The sequence below is a fragment of the Xiphophorus maculatus genome, chromosome 2 (genome assembly GCF_002775205.1).
Source record: "Xiphophorus maculatus strain JP 163 A chromosome 2, X_maculatus-5.0-male, whole genome shotgun sequence".
NCBI lineage: Eukaryota > Metazoa > Chordata > Actinopteri > Cyprinodontiformes > Poeciliidae > Xiphophorus > Xiphophorus maculatus.
Window position 1 is genome coordinate 18,157,068 of NC_036444.1, and position 26,024 is coordinate 18,183,091.

General features: G+C 38.0%; 1 protein-coding gene across 4 annotated transcripts; it reads right to left on the reverse strand.

Moving 5' to 3' along the window:
- On the reverse strand, positions 1 to 25,771 carry LOC102235611 (Wilms tumor protein homolog). Of its 4 annotated transcripts, none has more exons than XM_014474909.2 (9): positions 25,006 to 25,771; positions 21,784 to 21,906; positions 18,290 to 18,392; positions 14,020 to 14,103; positions 5,958 to 6,057; positions 3,644 to 3,788; positions 1,707 to 1,796; positions 1,223 to 1,306; positions 1 to 1,079 (listed from the first exon to the last, which is right to left on the reverse strand). In XM_014474909.2, the coding sequence occupies exons 1-9, from the start codon at positions 25,481 to 25,483 to the stop codon at positions 958 to 960; spliced, it is 1,329 nt and encodes a 442-aa protein (XP_014330395.2). In that variant the 5' UTR covers positions 25,484 to 25,771; the 3' UTR covers positions 1 to 957. The 4 variants fall into 4 exon arrangements, with proteins under 4 accessions (XP_014330395.2, XP_005815033.2, XP_023200305.1 ...); XM_005814976.2 differs by having other exon boundaries at positions 1,214 to 1,306; XM_023344537.1 differs by lacking the exon at positions 14,020 to 14,103.
- Between the last annotated feature and the right edge of the window lie 253 nt (positions 25,772 to 26,024).

Consider the following 26,024-nt stretch of genomic DNA (forward strand, 5'->3'; position numbering starts at 1 on the left):
AACCTAATGACAAATAAACATCTAAAAATATTACTGGTACTTTCTGTTGTGCTAATTCAATCCAATTATTCCATAAAAAACAGAAAAACTCTTAAAACTTGCATTTTTAAATTATATCTATGTTTAAGACCATAGATATAAGTAACTAATATTAGGTCAACTAATCATTGAAGTTATTAGCCATAATGGAAAATGGAAGAAATGGCTCCAGAACAGCTGGTTGTAGACTGTTGCTTTAAATAAAATTAGCAGCCCAACTCTGTGCTCTGGCTTGACCTGCTGCCACTATGTGACGGGAAATACTGAATAAACAAGCTTCTTATGTCCCAAGATCAGTGCATTGATTAATATTTAAACCAACATTTTAAACAAAGTTGTCACAGTTATTGCATCTGGACTAGTAAACACTCGTTGTTAACGCAGAACCGGTTCTATGGTGACATGGTACATGTTTTCGGCGGCAGAAACAAGAAGAGCTGGTGCTAAGCAAGCACCAGAATCAGCTAAGCAGCGTTTTTGGTCATTTCTCGCCTTTTTAAAAAAAAAACCTCCAGGGATGGGAAAATCTTGATTTGCCTTTAGAAAAGTCAACCAAAAGTAACAGAATAAAACTTTAAAAAGACCTTCAAAAATCCTTGAGAAATAATAATCTGTACAACCTTAAGAGTCCAGGGAAATGCCACACGCTGGAAGCAGAGTATAAAGAAATTCTGGATGGTTGAAGAATTTTGCACAGTATTGTAATTCCAAACTAAATTTCAAACCACACCGTACTCCTATCTACATGACATTTACATGGAAAAGCCAGGACTTTTGCCTGCAGACAGTTTTGTTGAGATTCTGAAACTGTAAGACAGTTTTTTGAAATCTAGAATTGTAACTCTTTAACCTGACTCTACAGACACTCAGCAGTTTTACTTTCACATCAGCAGTAAGCTGCATGTTTAAAACCGCAACTCAGATGGAAAGCTGGAGCTTGCTGAGGTTCCTCTGGTGCATGTTGTGGTGCCGCACCAACTCATCGCTGCGGGCGAACTTCTTCTGACAGTTCGGCCACCGACAGTTAAACGGCTTCTCACCTGAGACAGGAGGACGGGGAAGGTGACAAACGAAGAGTGACGTTATTACACCAAGCTCTCTCACAAAGGTCTCTGACATGTATTTAGACATCAAATGGATAAAGAAGAAATGGAAAAATAAAAGTTTTACGCACTTGTTTTACCTGTATGAGTCCGTGTGTGTGTCTTAAGGTGGTCAGACCGAGAGAACTTTCTCTGACACGTCTCGCATTCGAATGGTCTAACTCCTAAACACATGTACAATAAGCATGCGCACACATTCAAACACACCAACAGGTCATAAAACGTTCACAAAAATTCAACAACAACACACACACACACACGCACACACGCGCGCACACACACACAAAGGGAGACAGAAAAAAACAGTAGAGCAGAGGCTTGCAGGGAAGCCATTCCAAAGTTGGTGAGCATTTAGCAACTTTATCTGATATAATTCACTAAAGAGCATCTCTGTTGTTTTTTTTTTTTTAAAAGCAGTCTGACTGTTCATAAGATTGGTGTCATGCAAAGAGCAGAGATGAGCTTTATGAGAATGAGCAAAGAAAACAGCAAAAACAGCAAAGAAAAGCTTAGAAATAAAATGAACAAAGACCAAGAGGCTGGTGTAAGCAAAATGGCTCGAACCTGTGTGCCGCCTCTGGTGTCTTTTCAGCTGATCAGAGCGGGAAAAACTGCGGCCGCAGTCTGTGAAGTCACACCGGTAGGGTTTCTCCCCTGGACAAAAAAAAGAGAGTAGAAGAGGTTGAATCATAGTTTACTTCTTGATCATTTTTTTATATTGCTGATGGATTACATAAACATCTGACTAATGTCCAACGTATTTGTTGAGAGATGAATACAAAAGTTTAAAAATGGTGGTCTGTAATGCTTGGCATGTAGATGGTGTCTAAGGTTTTTTTTTTTCATGAACTTGCTGACTTGATGCAACTCTTAGCAGTGGTTCTCTAGCAGCAAGCTTTGTAGATCTGCTTTACTCTCTTCCCTTCTTCTGACTGGGTGTAGAAATGGGCAAGTTTAGGCAAGTAGCTATGTTTATTTCCTTACTTATGAAGAACGACACACATACAATCTTAAAGAGTGGTTAAGACTCCCATGATATTAAAAGTGAATCAAAAACTCAGTTGAAGTTTCTTAATTATTTGTCTATGCAGATTATTTACTTTGTATTTTACTTATTTACCTGATCAAATTCTTATTTAGTAGTATTTTGTTTACCATATATATTGATATAAATCTTTTTAGTTTTGTATTTCTATGTTTACTTTCTATGATTGCAAATAGCAAATTGCTTGATTTGCCATTTTTACTTATTTCTTTGCATCATTTTTGTTTTTAACCTTTGTACAACAATATCCTGTCTGCATGAGAAATGTTCTACAAATGTTGACCTTATTAATTCACAATGAACTGATTTAGTATTTATTGATACTTAAACCTTATAAACACAGGTGGTCATGGATTAATAACTAAAATACTTTAAACTCTATAATCTATCTTTAAGTACAAATTACAAAGCTATTTCAATTACAATTAATTTCTAAAAGTTTTTAAACACATTTTTAACAATAAAACCCAGAAAGAAGAACATTTTCATTAAATGTTAGATTATAGGATTTAGAAAATAACTTGGTGAGATATTATCAATGACAATAAAATGTTCTTCACATAACTATCTCAGATGCTAATTACTGTACAGCAAAAATGTCCAAACCTTTGGATACCTGGGTAAAATTTGGAAAATTCAAAGTACTTTGGGAATTATTTAAATTTCTTTTCAATTAAAAATACAAAAATAATGTGATTTTTTATTAGCTTTTAAATTTACCTGTAAATTTAAATTTACCAATAAATTAAGCATGCACTATTTTAATAGAACAGCAAGAAAAACAAATAATTTTAGATCCAAAATTTTAAAAGGGAGTCACAGGTTTAATTTTTTTTAAAGAAACAATATGCAGTTTCCTAATTCATAATTTTTCTGTCTTTTTTTGTCTATTCTGATAAACTAGAAAAAAATATGATGTTACTCTTTCTCTGAAAAAGTGGGAAGTTTTTATTTGACTAAATGTCGCTGGATGTTTGTTGGATGTTTGTGGTCTACTTTTCATTAACTACTTAACATCTTCCATTTTAAAAAGATTTAAAAAACGTCACTGAACGTAACGCCCCAAAGAAAATTACACACTGCGTCCATCCATTGCCGGTGCGGAGGATTCAAATTTGTGTCATTGATGAATTGAAATTAGTGACCACACAAAATTATTTCAAGGGCCAAAATTGTCCCCCCGGACCACAGTTTGGACACTGCTGTTGTAGAAGGTAATACAAAAGTGGGGCAGGAATCCTGGCCTTATCAATACGTCATACAATATATTCCTCAGATAGTTATGTTGTAATTCAATTTGCATCAGATGAGACAGAAAACACAGCTATCCAAATGTTCTAAATAAAAAGTATTTCCTAGCTGCAACAGAAAAGAGAAGCAAGTAGTTTTGTAGTTTCAGTTGTATAAAATCCCATAATTAATGTAACTGTGTCTCTTATGCTTTTGTTGCTCCTACCTGTGTGTTTGCGGTCGTGCATCTGCAGATGCGACAGTTTGAAGTAGCGCTTGTTGCATCCGGGATAAGTACACATGAACGGGCGCTTTTCACTGGTGTCTGATCGGACTATGGCTGGAGCGATGCTGGGAACCCGCCGCATGTCCTGTAACCACGAAAAAAGCAAAAAGGTGAAATTAACCAAAACTCTGGAGCCATCGATAACCAAAGGAGTAAACATGTAATTAAAAGAAGAGCCTATTAAATATAGCCGGCGTGTAAATTAGGGGCCTGTGATCTGTTCGGGGAACATTACAATGAAATAGTCATATATTCATGAGATGGGAATTAGCAGTAAAATGACCCCAGAATGACTGCATCCCAAAGGGAGCAGTTAGTCACGCCTTTTAGGCAGACCCCCTCTCAGAGAACCCCACTCCTCATTTCAGGCGTCACTGGAGGAGAATAACACAATTTAACATCCTCTATCCTGACTCATACACACACAACATGACCCTCTTTTATCTCTCTATTCTCAAAATGTCTTCAGTCCTTCAACACTTTCCATTTCTCCGCCTCTCCCTCCGTACCGCCGCTGTCTCCTTCTGCTTCCAGCCATCTGCTTTCAATTTCCTCAGCATTTAGCGTAATGACCAGGAAGATAGAATGGCTGCCGCAGATGCTAGCACTGTTAGCATCTAGAATGCTGTGTATCTGGAGTTGAAATGTTTGAAGTCTTTAAAGTCAAAGTTAAAGATTTGTTTTAACTTTGACTTTTTATCAGCATCTGCGGATACAAGAAGAGCTGAATCTACATGACTTGGCCACAAAAAATAAACAGAATACACAGTTTAATTAGGAATTGATAAATTAGTTAAATATTTTAAGTTCTGGTTTAACTGCATTTTAAGACTATAATTTATGATTTTTATATCCATGGTCTTTATGATGATTTTTAACAATGGCAAGTCTGTTTAAATATTTGCCGCAAAAGCGCTATTAAATTTAAGTCTGGACTTTATCTAGGCCACAATAAAACCTTTAATTTGGACGACCAAAATGCTTGAGCTTAGAGTCAATGACTGAGGATTTTCTAACACAGAACCGAATTAATTGTTTTCAATCAATTACAGCAAATCATCCATTTCCTGAAGCAGCCAAGCAGCCCTCAGATCATCACACTACTTTGTTTCTCTTCTGTGTTTTTTTTTTTTTTAATTTCTCGCTAATCTGACATGCTATGTTGCTTTTGGAGATCCTTAGCTTACTTCATGTTTTCATTCAGGTTCTGTTAAAGTAATTTTTTACCCCCAGGTCTGGCCTGAGACCAGAAAATGTGTCTCATTGTTTTTTATGTACGATTTAACAACAAGGCCAATTATATTTTCATTCCACCACCATGTGGTTTAGGTAGCCTTCTTTTAATATTTGTTCCTTTTTCATAACACAGTTTGAATGTCTTTTAATAGATATATATTTGTAATTCACATATAGCTGAATTAACTATCTGTAATTGATATTGAGAACATTTGAATAATCTGTTTTAAACCTTTATAGAGTAATAAAAACAATTTCACATTAAAAAAAATACTCACAAAGTAGAATAAACAAAAGAAAACAACTCTGTGGCCTCAACTGTATTATCATTGGCAGTGACTGTGAATTTGGGTAATCCCTGCAATAAAACTTAAACCCTAACGTTACTGTGCTCCAAGTCAATCTGTTACCTCACCTTTTAGCAGCTTCTAAATTATACTTTAAGGGGCACAGGAGTGAGCTATTGTTTATACTTTTTGTCCTGAGGTGGACCCTAAAGAATGAAGAAGGAACAGGATGACGGATGAAACAGGCCCCTGAAAAAAAGATCTTGGTAGTGGAGTAAAAGCAGGTCTGGAGAATCTCCTGCTCCCTGTCCTTTGGAGCTGTTGACAGACGATAATTAAAATCTAATGATTTATTAACATGTGAATCCTCGTATGGAGACTGTATCATTACACAGTTTTAACTCTATGCATGTGTTTCTCCACTGCTAATGTAGTTATATATATAAAAAAAACCTCTGTGCATGTCCAATGTCCATTACATGTCCTGCTGCATATCAGTGTTTTCTCCTTGCACAGCCTGCTCATTGCATTAGTATTAAGACACTATATATTTTTTACCAGTCCTGTTGTGTGTTTCCCCCCCCCCTGCCTGTTGCAAAGTTTTCATCATGCTCAATATGACACTAAACATGAACTAGAAAACAAGGTGCAGGATAACCGCATGCAGACAGAGCTGACCAGATGATGACCTGTTGACGATAAATAAAGTGCAGCAGCAGTGCGAGTCCCACCTGAATGCCCCTGAAGACTCCATGTGTGTGTATGCGGTACTGTGTGCTGCAGCTGTACACCATTGGGGTGCTGGGGTCACTGTCGTAGCCCGGTGCATGGCTGAAAACACACAAAGACAGACGGCCATCATCAGCTTATATCCACGAGAAATTAAAGTTTGTGAACGTTTTTGTGCCGCAGTGGCCTGAAGACTCAAAAACTATTCAGTCAATAAAATTTCAACTAAAAAACTTGGCAATCAAAACCCTTCCTTATAAAGGCATGCATGTGGACAACTAAACTGAATGTAAAGCAGATCTCAAGATCAACAACATAATTTAGTGCAAATTTAAGTCACACTGGCAGACTGGTAGAGCATGAAGCACTGTTTTACTGAGTGCACTCATTGTGTGTAGCTTTGATAAGGTCAGGGAGGGAACATTATTCAAAACCCGTCACATACAGCCTTTAATGCAAATCGCAGACCAGAGTTCACTCTTGATATAACTTGTTTTCATGCATGCGGGTAATATTTCACTGTTATTTTCTTAGGACCCCATTAATGTAGTTGTTTCTGTGGTGTCTCTGTTTCAATGTCGTTTTTAGAAAAAAAAGGACCTAGAAGTTTTTAAAGCTGCCTAAAGGATGGTCTGATTTGTTTGAGTGCATCCACATGCAAATAACATGACTTTAAAACATAGAGGCCTAAGGAAAAGGAAATCTTTAAGATACACTCAGCGGCCACATTATTGGGTACACTTAGCTGGTGCCAGAATGAACCCCCCATTGCAGGTGTGTCAAACTCATTTAAATTCTGGGCCATATTAAAAATATAAACATTCTTAAAGGGCCGATTTGCCAGAATGTATTGATAAACACAACTAAACTGTTAAAATAGCTGTTCCTCCAGGATCTCTTGATTTTTTTCCAGTCAAAATTGCAGATTTTGTGGTGCCAATTTATAAATCTTTGTAAGGAATTTTTACGATATTTGCGCTAATGTACGATGTTAAATGTGACCTTTGGCCACGGTTTATAACGTGACATAAGGCAGAGGCAGCAGTCACTTAAACCCAATGTTTTTCACCAAATTTGAGAAAATATGCAGTAAAATCAGAAAAAATTTAGAAATCTGCTGATTATGTATGAGCTTCGTGAGAAACTGGAGAAACTTCCTGATGTAATTAGGTGTCTGGGGGGCCACATAAAAAGCTACAGCGGGCCAGATTTGGCCCCTGGGCCTTGAGTTTGACACATGTATCCTATTGCCTTCAGAACTGCTTCATTTCCTCATGGCAAAGATTCAACAAGTTGTCAGAAACATTCCTTAGTGATGTTGTCTATATTGTCATTAAAGCGTCAGGTAGGGATTGCTGCAAGTTCTGTAATAAGTTATGATCTGGTAAGTCTGTATGTCCATTGTAGTACAGTGAACTCATTAAGAAACCAGATTTAAAAGATCTTAGCTTTGCAACATGTTGCATTGACCCTTGACCCTAACCCTAGTCCAGTAACAACCTTCAAGTGTTAGTGCCCTGCAGGTTTTAGATCTGTCATTGCTCCAACACAGTCTGGTAATGAGTGACACAATTCATTCAGGAGTGTTGACATGAGGCAGAGCTCCAGTCCTGGAGACCTGCTATCCTGCAACTTCTCCATTGAATCAAATGAAAGGCTCCTTACCAGGCCTGTGCAGAACGAAATGACTGAATGCTGGTTAAGGAATGCAGCCACTTGATTATCTACATATATAAAAACCCAGCAAGAAATTTGAGAACATTTATACATCCACCCATATCAAAACCACTTTAGAGACCAGTTAACCTTGACAGTCATGTTTTTGGGCTGTGGAGGAAGTTAGAGTACCCGGAGAGGCATGCACAGGAAGTCCATGCAAAAAGACCCCAGGCTGGGTTTCTGTAGTAGTGGCAGCAGGCTGTAGAAATGTACAAATAGTCTTTTTAATGCATATTAAGAACATACAATTCTGAATATTTTTCATTATATTTAGTATTAAATAAAATGGTCAATTTATACTTTATCGTTCTGCTCAGATGCTGTACACTACAGTCACATTCTCAGATCAGTTGATAACTTGCTGTTCGGTGCTCAAGTGCCCTTCCCTGGATTCAAACCCACAACTTTCAGATTTAGCTTATTTTGCCATTGTCGTCCATTGTCCCAAAATAAGAAGTAAATAATTCGAAATGCTCCTTATAGCTCCTCATGAAAGCTTCTTCAAATATTCTATCTCACACTATTCTTTCTGTAGATCCTTTAATAATCGACTCTCATTATTTTTTATCACTCATAGAAAAACCTGCTGTTGCAGTTTTCACTCTGAAAGCGCAGAACAAAGCCTGCTCTGTTTGACACAGCTGCCTGTGTCGCCTCTCGTATCTTCTTATGATAACACACAGACAAACAGAAAGCTCCTGTCTATGAAATGTGTTATATTTCAGTGTGTCCAACTGAAGAAGGAGGATGGGAGTACTGTGCTGCTGCAGAGGGAATGAACGCCATACAACCAAGCTCTCATAAGGTCCTCTTTGTCTCCCTTGATTTTTCCCAGGGAGAGGAGGAGACACACTCCTGCAGAGTTTAGATTAAACTGCATGATCCTTGTCTTATATATGACTAAGTATGTCAGTATTTCATTTTAGTTAAAAGTGGGTTAAAACATTAGGCTCATTGGACCGGATTTATGGAGCAGCATTTGAACCGTAGGTTCTGAGAAGCATGATGAAAATATGAAACACATCCAGGAGAATATAAGTCTTACTGTGAAGATAATTTCAGAAATGGTGCTAACTGTGTACGTGTTTCTGTCCAAAGATCTGAAACACCAGTTGCCATGCTGCCTGCATGTCAGAGTCCAGCATCTGTAGTAGGATGAAGAAAACGTTACTTAGGGCAACATGTTGCAGCTTTCAGCCCCAACTGGTGGATCACTGCTGCCATTATTATTTACACCCCTAAAATTTCTACAAAACAGACAAAACTGGAGCAGCTTTTCTTTACTTTGTACTTTACTTTTATAAGTTGATCAATTGACCAGAACCTTTAATTGGTAATCTATTTCTTGTTTCCCTGGGGTATAAAATGGCGTGACACAAAGGATCGATTCCTTTCACCACTCCTCAACTTAAGGAAGACAACAAAACATCATGTTTTGAAGATTGGCAGGGGAAACGTGCCAATCTTCAAAAATCAGGAAATGTCTATGTGAAAACGGCTACATGTTTCCATATTCCACTCTAAAGTCAAAATCAAGAGGCGGTTCAGACTGAGAACCATTAGAGCCGTCAGTGACCACTACGACCGCAGCAGGACTTTGAATCAGTCATTCTTTGGGGTCCACTTACACTCTTCTTGGCAAACGTTTGGATCAGCTTGAGGCTGAACTTTCTACTCATCACAAAAATGACAAGTGGATCTCATGCTGTAGAACAACGAGGGCTTCTGCTTTCTTCTCTCAATCACTCATTAAGGTTTCTTTTGGTTTTTTACTTCCATCACTGCCTAAGTTGGACTTGGTGTACAGGAAACTAACTTCCCAAATCTGACTTGATGGAGTGCTATTTATCAAAGTATAAAGCTGAGGTATAGAGAGAATGGTATCATTTGCTGTTTCAAATATACAAAATAAAACTGGTAGATTAAATAGACAATATAATACTTCTGCCCTGTACTAGAAAACTGGAACTGTATTTTCAATTGGTATTTTGGAAGATTATGGCGAAATCAACACAGAAATAGTTCACAAAATCCATTTTCTTCCTTGGTTATTGCAGTCCATAAACTTAATCCAATAAAAACAAGAGAGGTGAGCTGAAGAGAAGAGAAAATAATAAATAAATCAAGACTCAGTCTTGATCTCAGGACCTGAGCAGATCATTCAAAGAATCGTCAAATATCTCTCTCTGTGTGTTTCCAGCCTTGTGAAATGTTTAAGACTAATTGTTGCTCTACTGGCAAAAGGGGGTAGAACAATATATTAACATCAGAGGTGCCAGTAAGTGAGGCACCAGCTATTTCGTAGATTCTTTAAGTAAGCAATGATTCAGTAGACATCATTTAAAATATCCAATCTCTAGTTTCACTTTACATCTATGGACAAACATTGGGCGTTGTTCATCACTTCTGAGATATTTAAAGCCTGGAATCAGCCTCAACTCCCCTGTGCTTCCTCTTCCTCACGTCTTTCCCTTTGGCTTGGCTTTCCTTATCTCCGCTGACCGTCTCCTCCTCTGGTTGCCCTCCATCCTCTTCCTCCTCATCCTCCCTCAAGCCTCCCTTCCCTCTCCTGTCGCCTGCTGCCCATCACTGCCCAAACAGGCAGCTGGATCTGCAGCAGAAATCTAAAGAAATTAAAAAATACTGATGTCTCACTTTTTAATATGAAAATGCCGTTTTCTCATTGTGAAAACATACACGAAAACCCCTAAAACACAAAAACATTTATTGGTTAACTATGAAAAATGCCTGTTGGCTCAGACTAGAAAGGCATTTGTGAAGCGGCACAGACTTTGACAGGCTCTGAAGGTCACGCTGACATGCGGTTCATAGAGAAAGCTTTCTAAACACTGGACGCTGACACTTGAGGGATTTCAAATGTATTTCCTAAGCTATTTTGGCTTAGGAAAAATAGCTTAGCAGAAAAAGGAAAGAGCTTTCTGAAACAAGTTTTCAATTCATAAAATATTCCCAGTAAGCAAAAGACAGAGATGTCCTTTATTCTTGATAATCTTCTGCTAATTTTAGAAGGAAATAGACTCAAGGAATCCCACTTATTACCACATGAATTATAATTAACTGGTAACCACTGGTACACAAACAACAATATTATTTATTTCTTATTTATGTGTTGCAGATAAAATCATTGTCAGAACATTTTTGTGACATCTGGAAACAATTAAGGGCATTTCAGTTGAAGAAAACAAATGTTTAGAATAATGTAAACCAGGGATTTTAAAAACGTTGGTAATCATCCTTAATTCAAGTTTAATGCCAGCAATTTTTCTATTGAAACATTTCTAAAAAACTATTTAAAAAAAAGAAGTAATGACTGAAAAGCAAAGTTTAATTTCCTATTTGTTCAGTGTCTTTGACCTTTTCTTTCTACAGTAATAACACTTTCAACAGATCTGTGCAATCGAGAAATCACTCAAACAGAACCTGTCTGACAACACAAAGCAGGATAAAAAAATACTAAACTTGCCCCAAATAAATTCAATTAGAGGTGAGAAACAAAGGCAGGAGCATCTATCAGTCTGGACATTTTTACAAAACCATTTCAAAGGTTTTGAGATAAATCAGGGATAGTCATTACAGATATAGAGGGGGAAAATGGAAAAGTGGTGAACCGTTCCAGGAGTGGATGACCAAAAAACAGCCATTTTGGATTTCCCAAAAAAGACATCCCAGATTAACAAAGCAAAAACCAGTGTTGTATAAAGTACTGAAATCTCAGAGTCAAGTAAAAGTACAAGTACCTCTCCAAAATACGACTTTGGTAAAAGTCCAAGTCACTGACTGAAATGTTACTTGAGTTAAAGTCTTAAAGTATCTGAAACTTCTTGTACTTAAGTATGGAAATTACTGTAAAAATGGATGTACTCAAGTAATGTAATGAAAAGTATAAGTAAAAAGTAAAACAAAGCAAATGCAGTTTGAATGACATTTTTTATATTTTGGTAAACTTGTCAAATACACTTAAAATAATGTACACAACCAAGTGCAGGCAAAATTAAACCTGCTAATAAATTGTTCCAGTTTTAAAGAGTAGCACATGTTAATGGTTTGTAGTTTTGAACTTGCATGCCTTTCCTATATTCGTTAAATTTAGTCTAAATTGCTATCGCTATGGCTTCTGTCCCCCCTTGAACAGAGGAGTCTAGGTAGCCTGCTACAGTCAACATTAAGCCTAAGCTAAATACACCACGTATGGAACTGAAACAATGCCAAACAAAGTTCATTTATACAGGTAACGTTATGCTCAAGATTTCACAGTAGTGCCTAGTGACCAAGCTATAGTTACTGAAACAGGAGGATTATAACCATTTCATATGAAGTTACCTCGATGTGTTTCTTCAAGTTGGACGGGGAGTTTTTGTAAGATAGAATTTCCACATCTTTGGGCAGGAATAACATAAACTGCATGCGGTACGACGAATCTTTAACACCCACGAAAGAGTGTATTGTGTTTAAATAAGGCCATGGGCTCTCATCACCAGCTGGTGGTTCCCCTGGAGCCGTGTCCGACGTAGTTGCAGTCGTTGTGGTCTCCGTCTCCTCCTCCATGTGGCTGCTGCTGATTGCGAGATTTGCTTTGTGTTTAATGGGAGAAGCGAAACAGGTGTATCCTATTGGTGGTGATGAACAAGCCCAGGCAAGTAGGCTACCGACTTTGTTCGGTAGCCTGCTTGCTACTTGCTAATCAGTAGGTGGGGTCAAAAAACTTTGTTTCTCTCTCTCGCTTTTTTGTAACGAGTAACTAAACCACACATTGAAAATGTATCGGAGTAAAAGTACGCAATTAAGTTCGGAAATGTAGTGAAGTAAAAGTGAAAGTCATCAAAAATTTTCATACTCGAGGAAAGTATGAAGTACTCCAAAATATACTTAAGTAAAGTAGTGAAGTATTTTTACTTCGTTACTATACAACACTGGCAAAAACTGAAACTTTTAAGAAACAGAATATCAAACTAACAGTCAAACATGCTGGAGTTGCTTTGCTGCTTCAGATCATCATCGATCTGTGATGGGTATTTATGGCCATACGCTAAAGCACAGAATAATGATCCAAATCACAACAGGAAGTCTGCTTCTAAACAGATCAAAACATTTTTAAACATTTTGGAGCAACCTAGTCAAGGTCCAAACTTAAATCTGACAGATTTGGGGCATTTGTGATTCATTTATGAATAAAAACCTTACAATTTACCAGGATTAAAACAATTCTGTATAGAAGAGTAAGCCAAAATTCTTCCAATCTATTATCCAACTCATTGCAATCGACTGATTCTGTTCCTTCAAGCGACTCACAACCAGCTACGAGTTTTAGGGAGTATTACATTTTTCAGACAGAACCAGATCGTTTTGGATGGCCTTGTGCCTTTAACAAATGAAAACTGCATTTTGCATCATTCAGTTTATCTTCATTTGACAATAAATTTTGAATTATTTAGGCATGACTAAATAGTACAGACTAAAACATTATAAAGAGATTATCTTTGCTCAGAAAATAACTACAAGTTTAATGAATTATAACCCTAATTCTAATTACTGTACTGTACTGTACTGTATGTGCTAGTACCTCCAGCACATACAGGACGTACTAAAGCATTGCGTCACTACCAGGCCTCTGCATGAATGATGATATGCTGAGGAGGTGATTCTTATTTTAGTTTCCAAACTGGAAAATGACCACAGTTTCATTTCAGTGTGTGAAAAGCAAAACAAATAATTCTTTAATAAGCGTAGAGTTGGAAGCTGTGAATTAGAGATTATTAGAGCTGTTTTCCTAAACTTATATGTGGTACAAAAAAGCAACAGAAAAGTAATTTGAGTGCTTGTGCTGCCATTTCATCCATATCGAAGACTACCACTGCTTCCGAGTTTCGATAATATCATCACAATTCCACTGAGCACATTTTCTCATCACAACACTGCAGGCACTAAGGTTCAGATTTGCACTGGGACCTGCTTCCTAACTCTAACTGTCCTCAAAGCTTGGGAAGAATTTCCAAAACTGCTCAGAAAAAGCTGTAAAAACACATACAAGAACTGGGTTTTCAGTCAGTAACTCAAAGACAAAAATACTGATGGATATAGTCAACATCATGTCGCTGTGAATACAAAAATATTCTGATGCCAAAAGCTGCAGAAGTTGGTGGCCATTGTTGCAGCTGTCTAACATTTTTTTGCTTTGTGAATAAAACTCAGGTGAAGTAGATAGCAGGACCAAAAAGGACACAAAATCTAAATGCAGTTGGGTTGATTTCTTAGCTGCTGGCTTCTTCAGCACAGGGTTTACTAATTTTGGCTTTTTCAAAAAGAAAGCGGTTGTCAATTTCCTACCTCTTAATGGTGGATGCCAGTGTATTGACAGGATTCCATGCCACACACTCCAACTGAGAGGTCATTTGATATAAATTGTCACCGCTGTGGAGGAAAGACAAAACGTAGAAGAAAAGCTCGTGAGCTGCTACTGATCAAGAGACTAAAGCTGTTTTGCCGTTGAAATAGTTGGTATAGAAAGACCGGAGATTAAACGCTAATAATTTCTACGTTTTTGCATACCAGACTATTTTTTTATTGGACATAACAGACTGCATGATTATCACTCAGACTGTCCACAAATATGTGCACGCACAATTTCTGTATTTTCCAAGCTGTAGATTTATAGCCCTCAGCAGCTGCAGGTTCAGCGCAGGTTGAATAGGGGTAAAGTGGTGCCTGGTACCTCGCTCATTACAGAGCTATTATTCTACCGTAGAGCAGACAGGCAAGCAGCCAGGAGATGCTGAAAGTATTTCTGCTGAGATATTGCAAGATCTGAGTCAAATGATTCAAAGCATCTTTTAAAAAATAATGGGTCTATTTATAGTCTCAGTTGCTCATGGATATAAGCCCACCTCCTATACTGTTGACAGGCATTTTATTAAAGTTTTTTTTGTTTCATTTGTCCTGAATACACAGTTTGCCCCACAGAAATCCGGTTGCTTTGCAGAGGAGAAATGCACATTCTTTTCATTTCTTTACAAAGATACATGAAAGTGTTTCTTTATCCAAATGATTTCCTGTTGTATTTCGTAAAGAAAACAGAGTGAAGTTCCTAAAAGTTCACTGTTTTCTGTAAGTATGCTTCTTTCGTATTCAACAAAGATATGAGTCAATTTCATTTCCATCCTGCAATATTCTGATGTTACTTTTAGGTCTATGTTTTGGTTCATAAGCTTAACATGTGAAACAAAGAGTCTACAAATTATTTAAAAAATAAATATCTCCATGGTTTGCTGTCAGAATGTAACATCTCAATGACCGATGTGCCAGTAATTAAAGCAATAAACATTGTATCTATGACTGCCAAAAAACAAGTAAACCATATTAAATGAAGCGCTTTTATTATAGCTTCAGTGTCCATTGACCATTGACATATTTGAACATTTTCCAGGCGCTACTGAGCCTTACGCTTTCGTCTACACAGGCTTGACAACAACATGAGACTTGTATCGGATGTTTTAAAGGCTTTTATTAGCAGATACATAAAGTTCATGCAAACAGTCAATACTTTCAGGACTGATCCCTCTTCACAGGTTCTGCAATTCTCTCTGACGTCTCGGATACCAATGTTTGGACTCAGTCCTGACTGATGCTGTCCCAGTCAGTCATGTTTTATTGAAGTTTGTAGTTGACCACTGTTTTTTCCAGGGGGTTTTACTGCAGTTAAGATCTGGGCAGTTTCTCAATTGCAGAAACAAAATGTCAGTGTTCTGATCTTGCGAGCCACTTTGTTATCACCTTTGCCCTATGACACAATGCTGGAAACAAAGAAAAACAAACTGTGCCTGGAAAGAGATGCTCTGTCAGGAGGTTTCCATCCCACTCTTTATTCATGGTAGGGCACTTGGAGGATCATGATTCTCCATTGCTTGAAGCAAATAGGACTCATGATCTCCCTTTTTCTTCTCTGGACAAATGTAGTTCTGGATGCACCGGACGTATCTCAAAATCCTTCTCATTCTTGTTATTTTGAAGTGTCTTTTTTGCTGCAGGTTTACTCACACCCACCTGCTGCCACTGTTGAGCAAACTCTGCTCCGGTGGTAAGTCCGATTTGTGAGTCCCTCTTCGTTAGGAAAAGCTTGTTGTACTCTCACCTCTTGTAGTGAAGTTCTTGATTACCAAAACGTCTCAGCAGTAGTTTGCTGCATCTGAGGCCATCTTGCTGCAAAGTAATGAAGGCTACACACTTTTCTTTGGAGGTAGCCAAAAAGACAACAATTTCTCTTTCTTCCTTTCTTTGTTTCCTTGTTTCTTTCTTTATTTCTTTCTCCCTTTCTTCCCTTCTTTCTTTCGAAAAAATTAGACTGATGATTAAAAAGACAGAATGATATCAGGTTGACTGTTTCACAGCTTCCCACAAGGTTGTTAAGTGATACTGACTTTAAAAAAATAAAGGTCTTTGTCTTGAACGATATCCATGTCGTCACTTAACTGGCTTGATAATTTTGGAAAGGTTGTGAGTTGTCACCATCAAAACCACAAAGTTCGCAAAGCACCACATTTTTGATATTGCAAAAACCTTTGGGTAGTTTGGCAATAAATTGTTGTTTATTAATTGATAGAACATCCTGCTCAGTTTTAGGCTTCTCATTCTGTTCCTTACTTTGATAGAAGCCAGAGAGCCTCTCGTTTTCTCTCTCTGCTCGGATTAATAAGCCCTGTGCGTGTTTCCACTTCATGTTGTTCCAAGCTGATGGCCCGGAGAGTAAATACAGGCCTGATGGTACCAGGCTGCAAGATTAGACAACTGACTTCACTCACATGAGCCTTACCAGTCATGTGTGTTTATGAGTATGTGTGTGTGTGTGTTGTGTCGATATCAGTTATGTTTATGACAAAGAAGAACCTCAGACTAGGAGAGTCAGGACAGTCTTTCTCCCTTAAAACAGGCTCTGAAGACTCAGTATTCATCCCCAGGAAAGGGATTTTTTCCCCTCGTTTTCCATATACAGAAAACATCGGATCAGTGGCATGTAAAGAATTTCTCATTTAGAGACAAAACAACAAACTGTTTGGGGAGCGTGTGATGAGGAGGTGTGCCTCCTAAAAATGTGCTGCTCATTAATTTCATAGCCTCAACCCCATGTTTTATTACATCTTTGACCTGGATAGCCCGAAAGTTCAGAAATTTGTCTGAGGTAGTTACAGCCAAAGTTATCATTGTGGAACATTGGCAAAGTAAAACTCTTGTTCTTTCGTTTCCAAACTGCACAGACAGGCAGTAGATCTGCAGCAGTATTTTACAGAAACCTTTGGAGGAGCTTTGAAAGGAAGGGGAAGTATATCAAGTTTTTGACTGAGCTTACTAGGTAAAAACTGGATAGAAAATAACCTAATGGAAAATAGAATTCTTATTTGAACAAAAGTATTTTTATTGCAGGCAAAAACTTATTTTATCAATGTATTTTTTTACATTCCTTGGCTATTTGGGTATTTTACATACAGAGCTATCATTTCACTGATATCTTTTAAATAATTTTAGTTTCCTTGATAGGCGATAAATGTATCTCGCCTTTAAAAATCTCATACAACTGAAGTAGTGCTGAGTACTAATAAGTACATAGTACGTATAAATCATCCATCCCTCAACCAAGCCGATAAATGGTCGTGGGCAGAGTACAAAATGGACAGATGACTATATTTGTCAGAGAAGACAGTTCAGTCAACTTCATCAGTTGTAATATTTTGAAATCTTACAATATCCTGCTTATCCTGTTACAACCACAATTTTCAAAGAAATTTTATTGTGATTTTATCTGATAGATAGAAAGAAAGTTGTGCATAATTATGAAGCAGAGGCAAAATTATGCAAGGATTTCAAATGGTTTTACAAACAAAATGAACTGGTACTTTATGGCACAACATTCCTTTCCAATTGCAATTGCATGTCATTTGGGTTATATGGCAATGAACCCTGTAGATTATGAGATTTTTGCCAATTCTAATTTGAAAGATTAGTCATCTGAAAACTAAGAATCTATAATATGAATATGAATTTTAATTTTAGTTTCAATCTTACCCAACGTTTCTTAAACACACCTCTGAGGCCTCCGCAGAGCATCTGTGTTTATGCCAAGACTTCACAGTGAGTCACACTGTTGTGATATTACTATCAATCTAAAATTATACACCTGATATAAAACGCCATCAGTCATCCGACAAGTGATCAAACCACTTGTGGAAATACAGAAGAAAATATCCCCGGACAGACCTAGTTATGAATAAAATTAGTGAAATCACATTTGCCAATGCAGGAGAGACTTAAGAGTTTTCACATATTGTGTTTCATCCTAAATGAAGAGAAAAGGGAAACCAAAGGAAGGAACACAAAATTAAAAAGGAAGCCACAGAGGCAGTCAAACCTGTCCAGAAGGTGAACATCCTGTTCAGAGCTACATCCTGCTACCTGCCACTGAATTACTGCTGTTTGACCAAAACAATCAACAATGGATCCAGAGCTATTTCCAGCTTCAGTTTTTGCTGTTTGTTTATTCTAAGAATATATTTTGGAAAGGGTGTTTGGGATGTCGTAGAGGTGCAGAAGGCAAATGTTTGTGTGTTACCTGTTGTAGGGGTTCCTCAGCAGCAGCGCCTGGCTGCTCGTGCAGCTGTCCGACGGTGTGTGACAGCCATAAACGGGAGGCGGTACGGGATACTGCTGCTCACCTGGAACACACACACACAGTCAGAGACAGAAAATCACTACCTAGGTTATGTGAAAACACACCTTCAGAGTTGTAGTTTGAGAAATCTCAATCTGAACCCTGCACATTTAAGAATATTTGTTCTTTTTTTTTAAGAATAATGAACCAACTGTTCTCAAAGGAGGTACTGGCATTCAGAAATTGTACTCAAGTAAGAGATGCCCTACTTCTATATATTTTTACCTAACTGAAAGTAAAAGAAATTATCATCCAAGAGATTACTCAAGTGAAAGTAAAAAAGTATTTCACAAAAAGATTGCTTAAATAGTGAGTAACTGATGATGTTATCAGATGGAGAAACAATTTTATGTGCAAATTCTGGCAGTTTAAAGATAAATCTGGCTGATTGAAACATGTTTGCTCTTCATTCAGTGAAGTTACTCACAGTGGGTTGAGGATCCATCAATTTCACTCAAGTAGGTAAAATCATAGTTAATATTATAATGTTACTCAAGTAAAAGCAAAAATTATGGTGCAGTAAACATACTTCTAAAAGTGTGTGTTTTTTAAATGACCCTAGTAATTGTAAGTGAATAAATGTAACTAATTGCTACCTGACTGTGGTACTTGAAACATTAAGTGGAACTGTTGGTTTCTCAAATTAGAGTAAACATGCAGCTTTACAGTGACTGTTAGAAGAAACATTCAAAAATAATACAGTGGTTATTGAGGTAAGTCCTTGGCTCAACTTGCAAAGTTTGTGTATCATTCAGTCACAAGTCAGCTGATATAAATGTTGAAACTACTAACTGAGACTGGAGCTCCATCAGAAGTTGAAATGTGCTTTCTTCTTTATATTTCTATGTTGTTGTTTTTGTTTATTTAATTGTTTTTATTATGACCCCATGTGCGTCTTTAATAAAAGTGAACCTACTAAATGTGCGCATTGGTACGAAGGGTTCAGAATCTGTCAGATCTCTACTATGTCAGGACGAGGTACGTTGCTTTTTCAGTCACAGCATGGCCTCTTTTTAATTATCATAAAAGTTCAAGTAATTCCTGTGTCCCTAAATGCCCAACTTATGATTTAATAAATAAACCTGGACAAAGGCTATTCAGAGGGGTACATTGATCTTTAAATTAGATGAGAAGCTCAGTAAGAGTTAAAAAGCTCTATTTACAAAGCCACCACCTATTTACAACTTTCTAAAGTAAAAATATCAACGGTTTCAAAAACACACACACACACACACCCACGCACACATACACTCATAAAATAAAATAAATTCAAATAAATGAAACATGGCTCTACATTGTGAAACTGAAGTTAGAATCCTAATAGGAGTTTCTAAATCAGAACTAAAGATCTATTTTAATAGTTTTAATTGAACCTGATCTGCATTCGATTACTTGTAGCTCCAAATCTATATTTGAACTGGAACGAGATTATTTTAACTGGAACGAGATTATTTTAACTGGAACGAGATTATTTTAACTGGAACGAGATTATTTTAACTGGAACGAGATTATTTTAACTGGAACGAGATTATTTTAAACAGTTTGAGACTCATAAATCCCCAGCATAATTAGTAGAACCACAGAAAAAGAGTCATTTCAAAGTCATCTTAACACTGACCATTTAAGATTGAGACAAGTGTAATGCTGAAAATAAAAATATAAAATTAAATCCCTAATGAATAAAGAAAAACTCACTCTTACAAGCTTACAGCTTACAATAACTGCCACTTCCTCTTTCATGAATCACATATATTTTTTATGATATCCAAATATATTCTTTTGTTTTAGTTTTGTTTTCAAGTTGGTTGTTTCATTTAGGAAATTATTTAACTTTTGTTAAAACTAGATCTCATGAGCTAAAATGCATCTGAAAAGATTAAACAACCACAAACTCCCTGAAAGCTGATGTAACTCACATGGCGCTTCAGAAATTCAACGTTTGGCTTTCCTTCTGGAAACTTGTTCATCAGACCTTGTGAAAAATGGGTGGGAACGGTGAATTTAGGATGAAGCGCTTTCTTGTCGATTTTTCTGTGGCAACTTAACAGGTTCCCAAGTGTCTCTCCGCTTTTATCATCCTGGTTTTTCAGGAAGTAGATTAATCATGAGAATTTGCCAGAAATTGCAGCTTTCATTCCGCCAGACTCGCACATTTAAATGTTTACTAACAACGTGCAGAGGCGAGGGATTAGATTGTGGGTGGATGAAAGAATAGATGAGAGAAGGAGTCAAGGGAGTTTGCGAGTCAGGATGTGGCTGATTTATACCTCCGACAGGCAAGGTCACAGCAGAGACGTCAGAAAACGGGACAAGACACTCCCTGGGCGAGGGCCGAGAGGCTACCAAATGCACGGCCCTGCTCTCACACGGGGGCTCAATGTACGCAAACAGTATAGGGTCTAATCAAAGCAGACTTTGACTCTTTGTTGCTTAACAATAACAATAATAATATCAAATCGGTATCAACTCTGGGTGAAGTGGATACTGAAGGTGAACATTGTGTTTGCTGTAATTTTCATTTATCAAATCAATGGGCCCAACTTTTTTTGTTTGTTTGTTTGTTTTTTTCCCCAGTGGGTCACTATTCACACACGCACCCTGAGGAATAATCACGTTTGGCACACGTTGTTGAAATGTTGCTCGACTCACAAGTCAGTAAAAATGTAAAAAGCCATAAACTGCAAAACGATGCTTCATTCTAAAGAAAGGTAATATTGATGAGGATTATTTAAACCAGTGCAGTGGGAATGACTAAAGTATAAACAAATTTAAATGTTAGGTATTTTTTTAAGGCAGAAATCCCTGCAATGCTGGGCTAATATTTAATACAAATGGTGCATATAATTTTGTAGTTAATAAAATAATTTGGTGGTTATTGACGTTTCATAAAGTCTACATGAAAGTTTCATTTTACCATCAAAACAGTTTCAAAAGCATAGGTATTGTGTATTATAAAAACTAAATTTCATAAAATCATAATGCACTCAAGATCCTGAAACATGTAAAATTGTAAACAATCGGTAAATGTACGGTAGGATTTTTGTTACTTCTAAGTGTTCACCACAAAGGGTAGTAATTGTATTTTTTCATGTGACCAGATGCTTGAAAGTTTTTTCAGATGTGTAATGAATTTACTTTATTAAGTGACGCGTTTGCTGGAGTCAAATAACTCCCAAAAGTCTCTTATGAAAACCACTTAACTCGCCACATAATTTGATTTCCTCCACCTGACTCTTCCAGATTTTACCTTGCAAGAATAAAACCATGTGAAATGTGTCTTTGAAAAAAAAAAAAAAGAAAAAGACATGAGAAAAGTCTTCAGCTTCAGACGAAGGCCTTGGTGTTTTCCAGAGACTGAAACACTGTAGCCCTTATGTAATCAGACATGCACATACCCATTGTGTTCGGCTGGGTTAGGGCGTCTTCGTGCTTGAAGGAGTGGCCGGAGAACTGTGAGCTGTGGTGCGTAGGAGTGTGCCCGTAATTACCGGCCCCGTCGAACGCCACCGTGCTGTAACCTACAGTGGAGAAGAAGCAGTGAACACACACATCAACTCAACATTTTCTCAACGCCGTTAACCGGTGGAAACGCTTCTAAAACGTGACGCAAATTGGATTTGAACAGAGGGCGTGAACTTAATGTGTTTTTGAGAAAAAACTTCACATTCTGTTTCTCAACGTCTGCCAGAAATGACTTTATTATGCAACTTGGCAAACATTAAATTCTTTTATTATGACACATTATATTTAACTTTTATGTAACTTTGTGCGTTCATAGATTTCAGCTTTAGAAATTCTTTAAAAAATTTGAGACAATTTTTAAAAAGCGCACCCACATAAACTGGTTCCTGGCATTAAGAAGATCCTTGCCTGACGCCCCGGACCGGCTCTGACTCATGACTCCAGCTGACCCCTAAAGGGCACTGCTAGATCCCATAAATCACTCCCATGCACACAGATACACACACACTATCTCTGACATGCATGTTTCATTAATTAAAAATGCAGCACTTTCACAGACTTTCACTCTCTGAGTCAGTGGGTGAGCAGACCAAAAGAAGGAAAAAAAGAACCCTAATTAAACGTTTCCATTCATCTTCCACTCACCCCTGACTCTTGTGAAGGGGTGTGTGCGTGTGTGGGTGTGTGTGATGTGTGCGCATGTATTCCGATACTTTTTGTTGCCTCCTTGATGTCCAGCACAAAGGTGGCAAGCGGTGAGGTCAGTTTGTATTCAACTGGAAAACCTAAAGTCTGGAAAACCCCACGGAATGCCCCTCAAAATCAGTAGGAGATTAAGACTTTAAATGATGATTTCAAATCTTCTGCACACAGTCTTGCACTGTATTTCATAGATTTAGACCGCTTCAATATCCCATGTTGAGTAGCTATTCACCATCAGCAAAAATGCTAAAAATGCTGCTTTTTTTCCCCCTTTTTCTTTTTTTTTCCTCCTTTATGGAGAATTCCCAACTTTTAGCTCAAAAAGATGGAACATTCCTGAAGAACATTTAGAAATGGAAAAAGAGATGTTGATATGATGAATTCCCGGTGTGACCCCTCAGCGATACGAGCTCTACTGTGTGACCCGGGTCCTGCTGTTGGCTGGCTTGTTTGCATGTGCTCAACCAGCCACAGCAGGGTGCAGATAAAACGGGTTAGGGAGTCGGCCGGGCTCTTTGATAATAATGTTATTCCTGAATTATCTGCTCAGAAAGCATGTTATTACTAATTAATCTGCCGGCTAATCACTAACAGATTAACTATCCTGCCTTCACCTATGAGGAGCGGGGATTAGGTGACGACAGCTGGAGAAATGAGTAATTTGATGCAATGAGATTCACCTAACCTATATGAGTGTTTGCATCGTATCTACGGGATGCTGTTTTTTTAAAAAAAAAAATTTATGAGGTAAATCTGTAAATTGGCTCGTGTTTCTAAATCTAGAGTGTTTTTGTGCTGTTGGAGACACACGTGGATCCGTTGTGAGATGTGAGACATGCCAGACTCTAATAGTCGAAGTGATGAATTAGGAATCACTCAGCCGAGCGTCAACACACAAAAGAGTCTCTCCTTTCAGTGAGAAGTTAAACAAACGGACCCTGGTTTTTATTCCTCCTTTTTAGACTTCATTTTACAAGCACTGTTTCAATTTTAGATCTGCAAAGGAAAGTTAAATCAGCGTGAAAATGATTTAAAGAGTTGGACTTTCCTTTTATCATTATCTGTGTATGCCTAAGTCTAGAAAAAAGAAGCAAAGCTATTTACTGCTATTTACTGACTCTTTTGTCCAGTTTTATTTGATCTGATATGGAATTCCTCCTGGTAACTCAAACAAGCAGAAATACAGACATAGTCAATCAATTTCACCTGCAGATGACATTAAGCAAAATTATATGCAGGAGAATATAAATTACAGTAGACTTCTAACAAACTACCATGCACAGCGTCATCAAGCGTGAATGGGCATGAAACATTTTTCATAAAATACTTTTTTACAATTAAGCTTAAAAATTGTTACAAGTGACAAATATTATTCCTTCATTAATTATAATGAATAAACACTTATTTTGCTGTCTGATTTACTTAGTTTTAATTCATTAATTATCGACAGAATTTTTTAATTTGCAATTTTTATTAATTAAATCCCAATAAATCTTTTCATTCCATGTGCTTCACGCTGTAATCTTACAACGTCAAATCACATGCTTGGAAGATGCTTGAGTTTTAAAAGAAAAGAAAAAAAAAGTTCAAAGAGGAGAAAGTTTCCCCCCAAAAAAACTGTGACCTCAGAATGAAGACGGCGCGATTTAGAGTTTGTCAAATGTAAAATAATTATCTGAAAAAAAATCTAACTGAGCAACTTGAGCAATCGATGTGAAGCTTGTTCCGACTCCCGTAGTGAAATGTTTTCCTGGGAAAATAAAAGATAAACTCTGGATAAGTCTGAAATGTTCAACGATTGAAAAATAATTTGTGATGTGTTCTTTCACAATAAAGTAGGATATTTTTTTCTTTAAAAAAAAAGGATTTATAAAGACCTAACCTGGCTTCACCAAATGATGCTCGAATAGCTGACAAATTTTATGAGGCTTTTACAACCGGAATCATCATAAACTAAATGTAAATTCAGCGTAAATGTTCTCGTGGGACTAAAAAACTCGCAGGGCAAACGCTTTGCTGCTGCAAACTGCAAGACAACTCTCTTTAGGGTCAAACATTAACAGGCAACACCCTCGGTTAGTGATGCTTTGATCCACGCTGCTTCCACGGAAATAGAGTTTTCCATTATTTTCTCCACACTGTATCATATTTGTGGTTTTGTTTTGTTTGGGGTTTCTAGATCATTTTTATGTGCTTCGAAAAAGTGAACCTAGACGCCCCGGTACTAATGGCAACAGAGCTTATTCAAAGTCACTTGATATAATTTAGGAACTAAATTATATGCTAAGGATAAATCAACACGAGTCTATTTGTGAAAAATTCCCCCCGATTTGAATTGCTTTGTCTACATGTACGAGTGTGAATCTCCCACTTGTGAACCTTCATCAGTGGATTTAGGGAGTGAAAAGTGAATCTAAAGCAGGGAAGACGTTCGTCCTGCAGTCCTACTTTACCTGTCTGGTTGCGGGCCACTGGCTGGGTGTCCATGCAGCTGCTCAGGTACGATGGGTTGCTGAACATCCTGCTGGGGGGCTGGTGGTGATGGGGGGCCGCCACAGGCGTAGGCTGGCTGGGTGCCGTCGGAGCAGGAGGAGGGGCCCCAAACGCTGCCCCATACCTGCAGGCCCCGGTGCCCGTGAACTGACCCGAGAAATGCACAGTGAAAGCACTGAGACCGCAGTGGGGGTCTGTGTCGTGGTGGAGGGGGTCCCCTGTGGCTCCCCAGCTGGGCTCCTGTTTGATAAAGGAATGGGGCCCCAGAGAGGAGTGGGGAGCAGCAAGGGAAGGATAAGGGGAGGCGGCGGTGTGGAAGTCCAGGACGGGAGCCCACTGAGGGGCCGTACTAACTGGCAGCGCTGTGCAGCCCGGACTGGAACCCGGCGGGACCGAGGGCAGCAGGGAGTTCAGGTCACGCACGTCTGAACTCATCATGGTCCAGGGGCGAAAGCCTAAAAAACTGGAGGCAATTTTTAAATCAGTCCTGTCTCCTTTCACGCGACACCTACTGGATCCTTCTCTCCGAGCTCTGACTCCTTCACACTCTGGAAGCTCCTCAAGTCCAGCTAAAGTTCATGGCAGCTTCCCCCCCCCCAGCAGTTCAGATCTTCGGTTTCCATCCAGAGCTATCAGCTTAATGGCTCTGAGGGTCCATCCAGGAAGCAGAAGGGCTTAGGCTCAGAGGTTTCTCTGTGAATGAAGGAAGAGGAGTGGAGGAGTGAGGAGGAGTAGACCTCTTTTCCCTCCACTGTTCGCCTGAGGTTCTGTGTGTGAGAGGAGGGTGGAGGAGGTGGAGTCAGGAGGTGAAGTGGGACAGAAACCTCTGACTTCATTCATCTACTGTCCACACACACCTTCACACTTACATCTAGACAGAAATTAAAGACAGAAATAAATGAAGGAAAAAAGTACAGCAGATAGTTTTATCAGTATCAAATGATATTCTAATTCTTAAACAAAAAAAAGAAACATTAAA

Coding starts and splice junctions, on each gene's coding strand:
- LOC102235611 (XM_005814976.2), bottom strand. CDS start 25,483: ATGATGAGTTCAGACGTGCGTGACCTGAACTCCCTGCTGCCCTCGGTC. Junction 21,907..25,005: donor AGTGGCCCGCAACCAGACAG/GTAAAGTAGGAC, acceptor TCTCCACTGTAG/GTTACAGCACGGTGGCGTTC. Junction 1,797..3,643: donor GCACGACCGCAAACACACAG/GTAGGAGCAACA, acceptor TTTTTTGTCCAG/GGGAGAAACCCTACCGGTGT.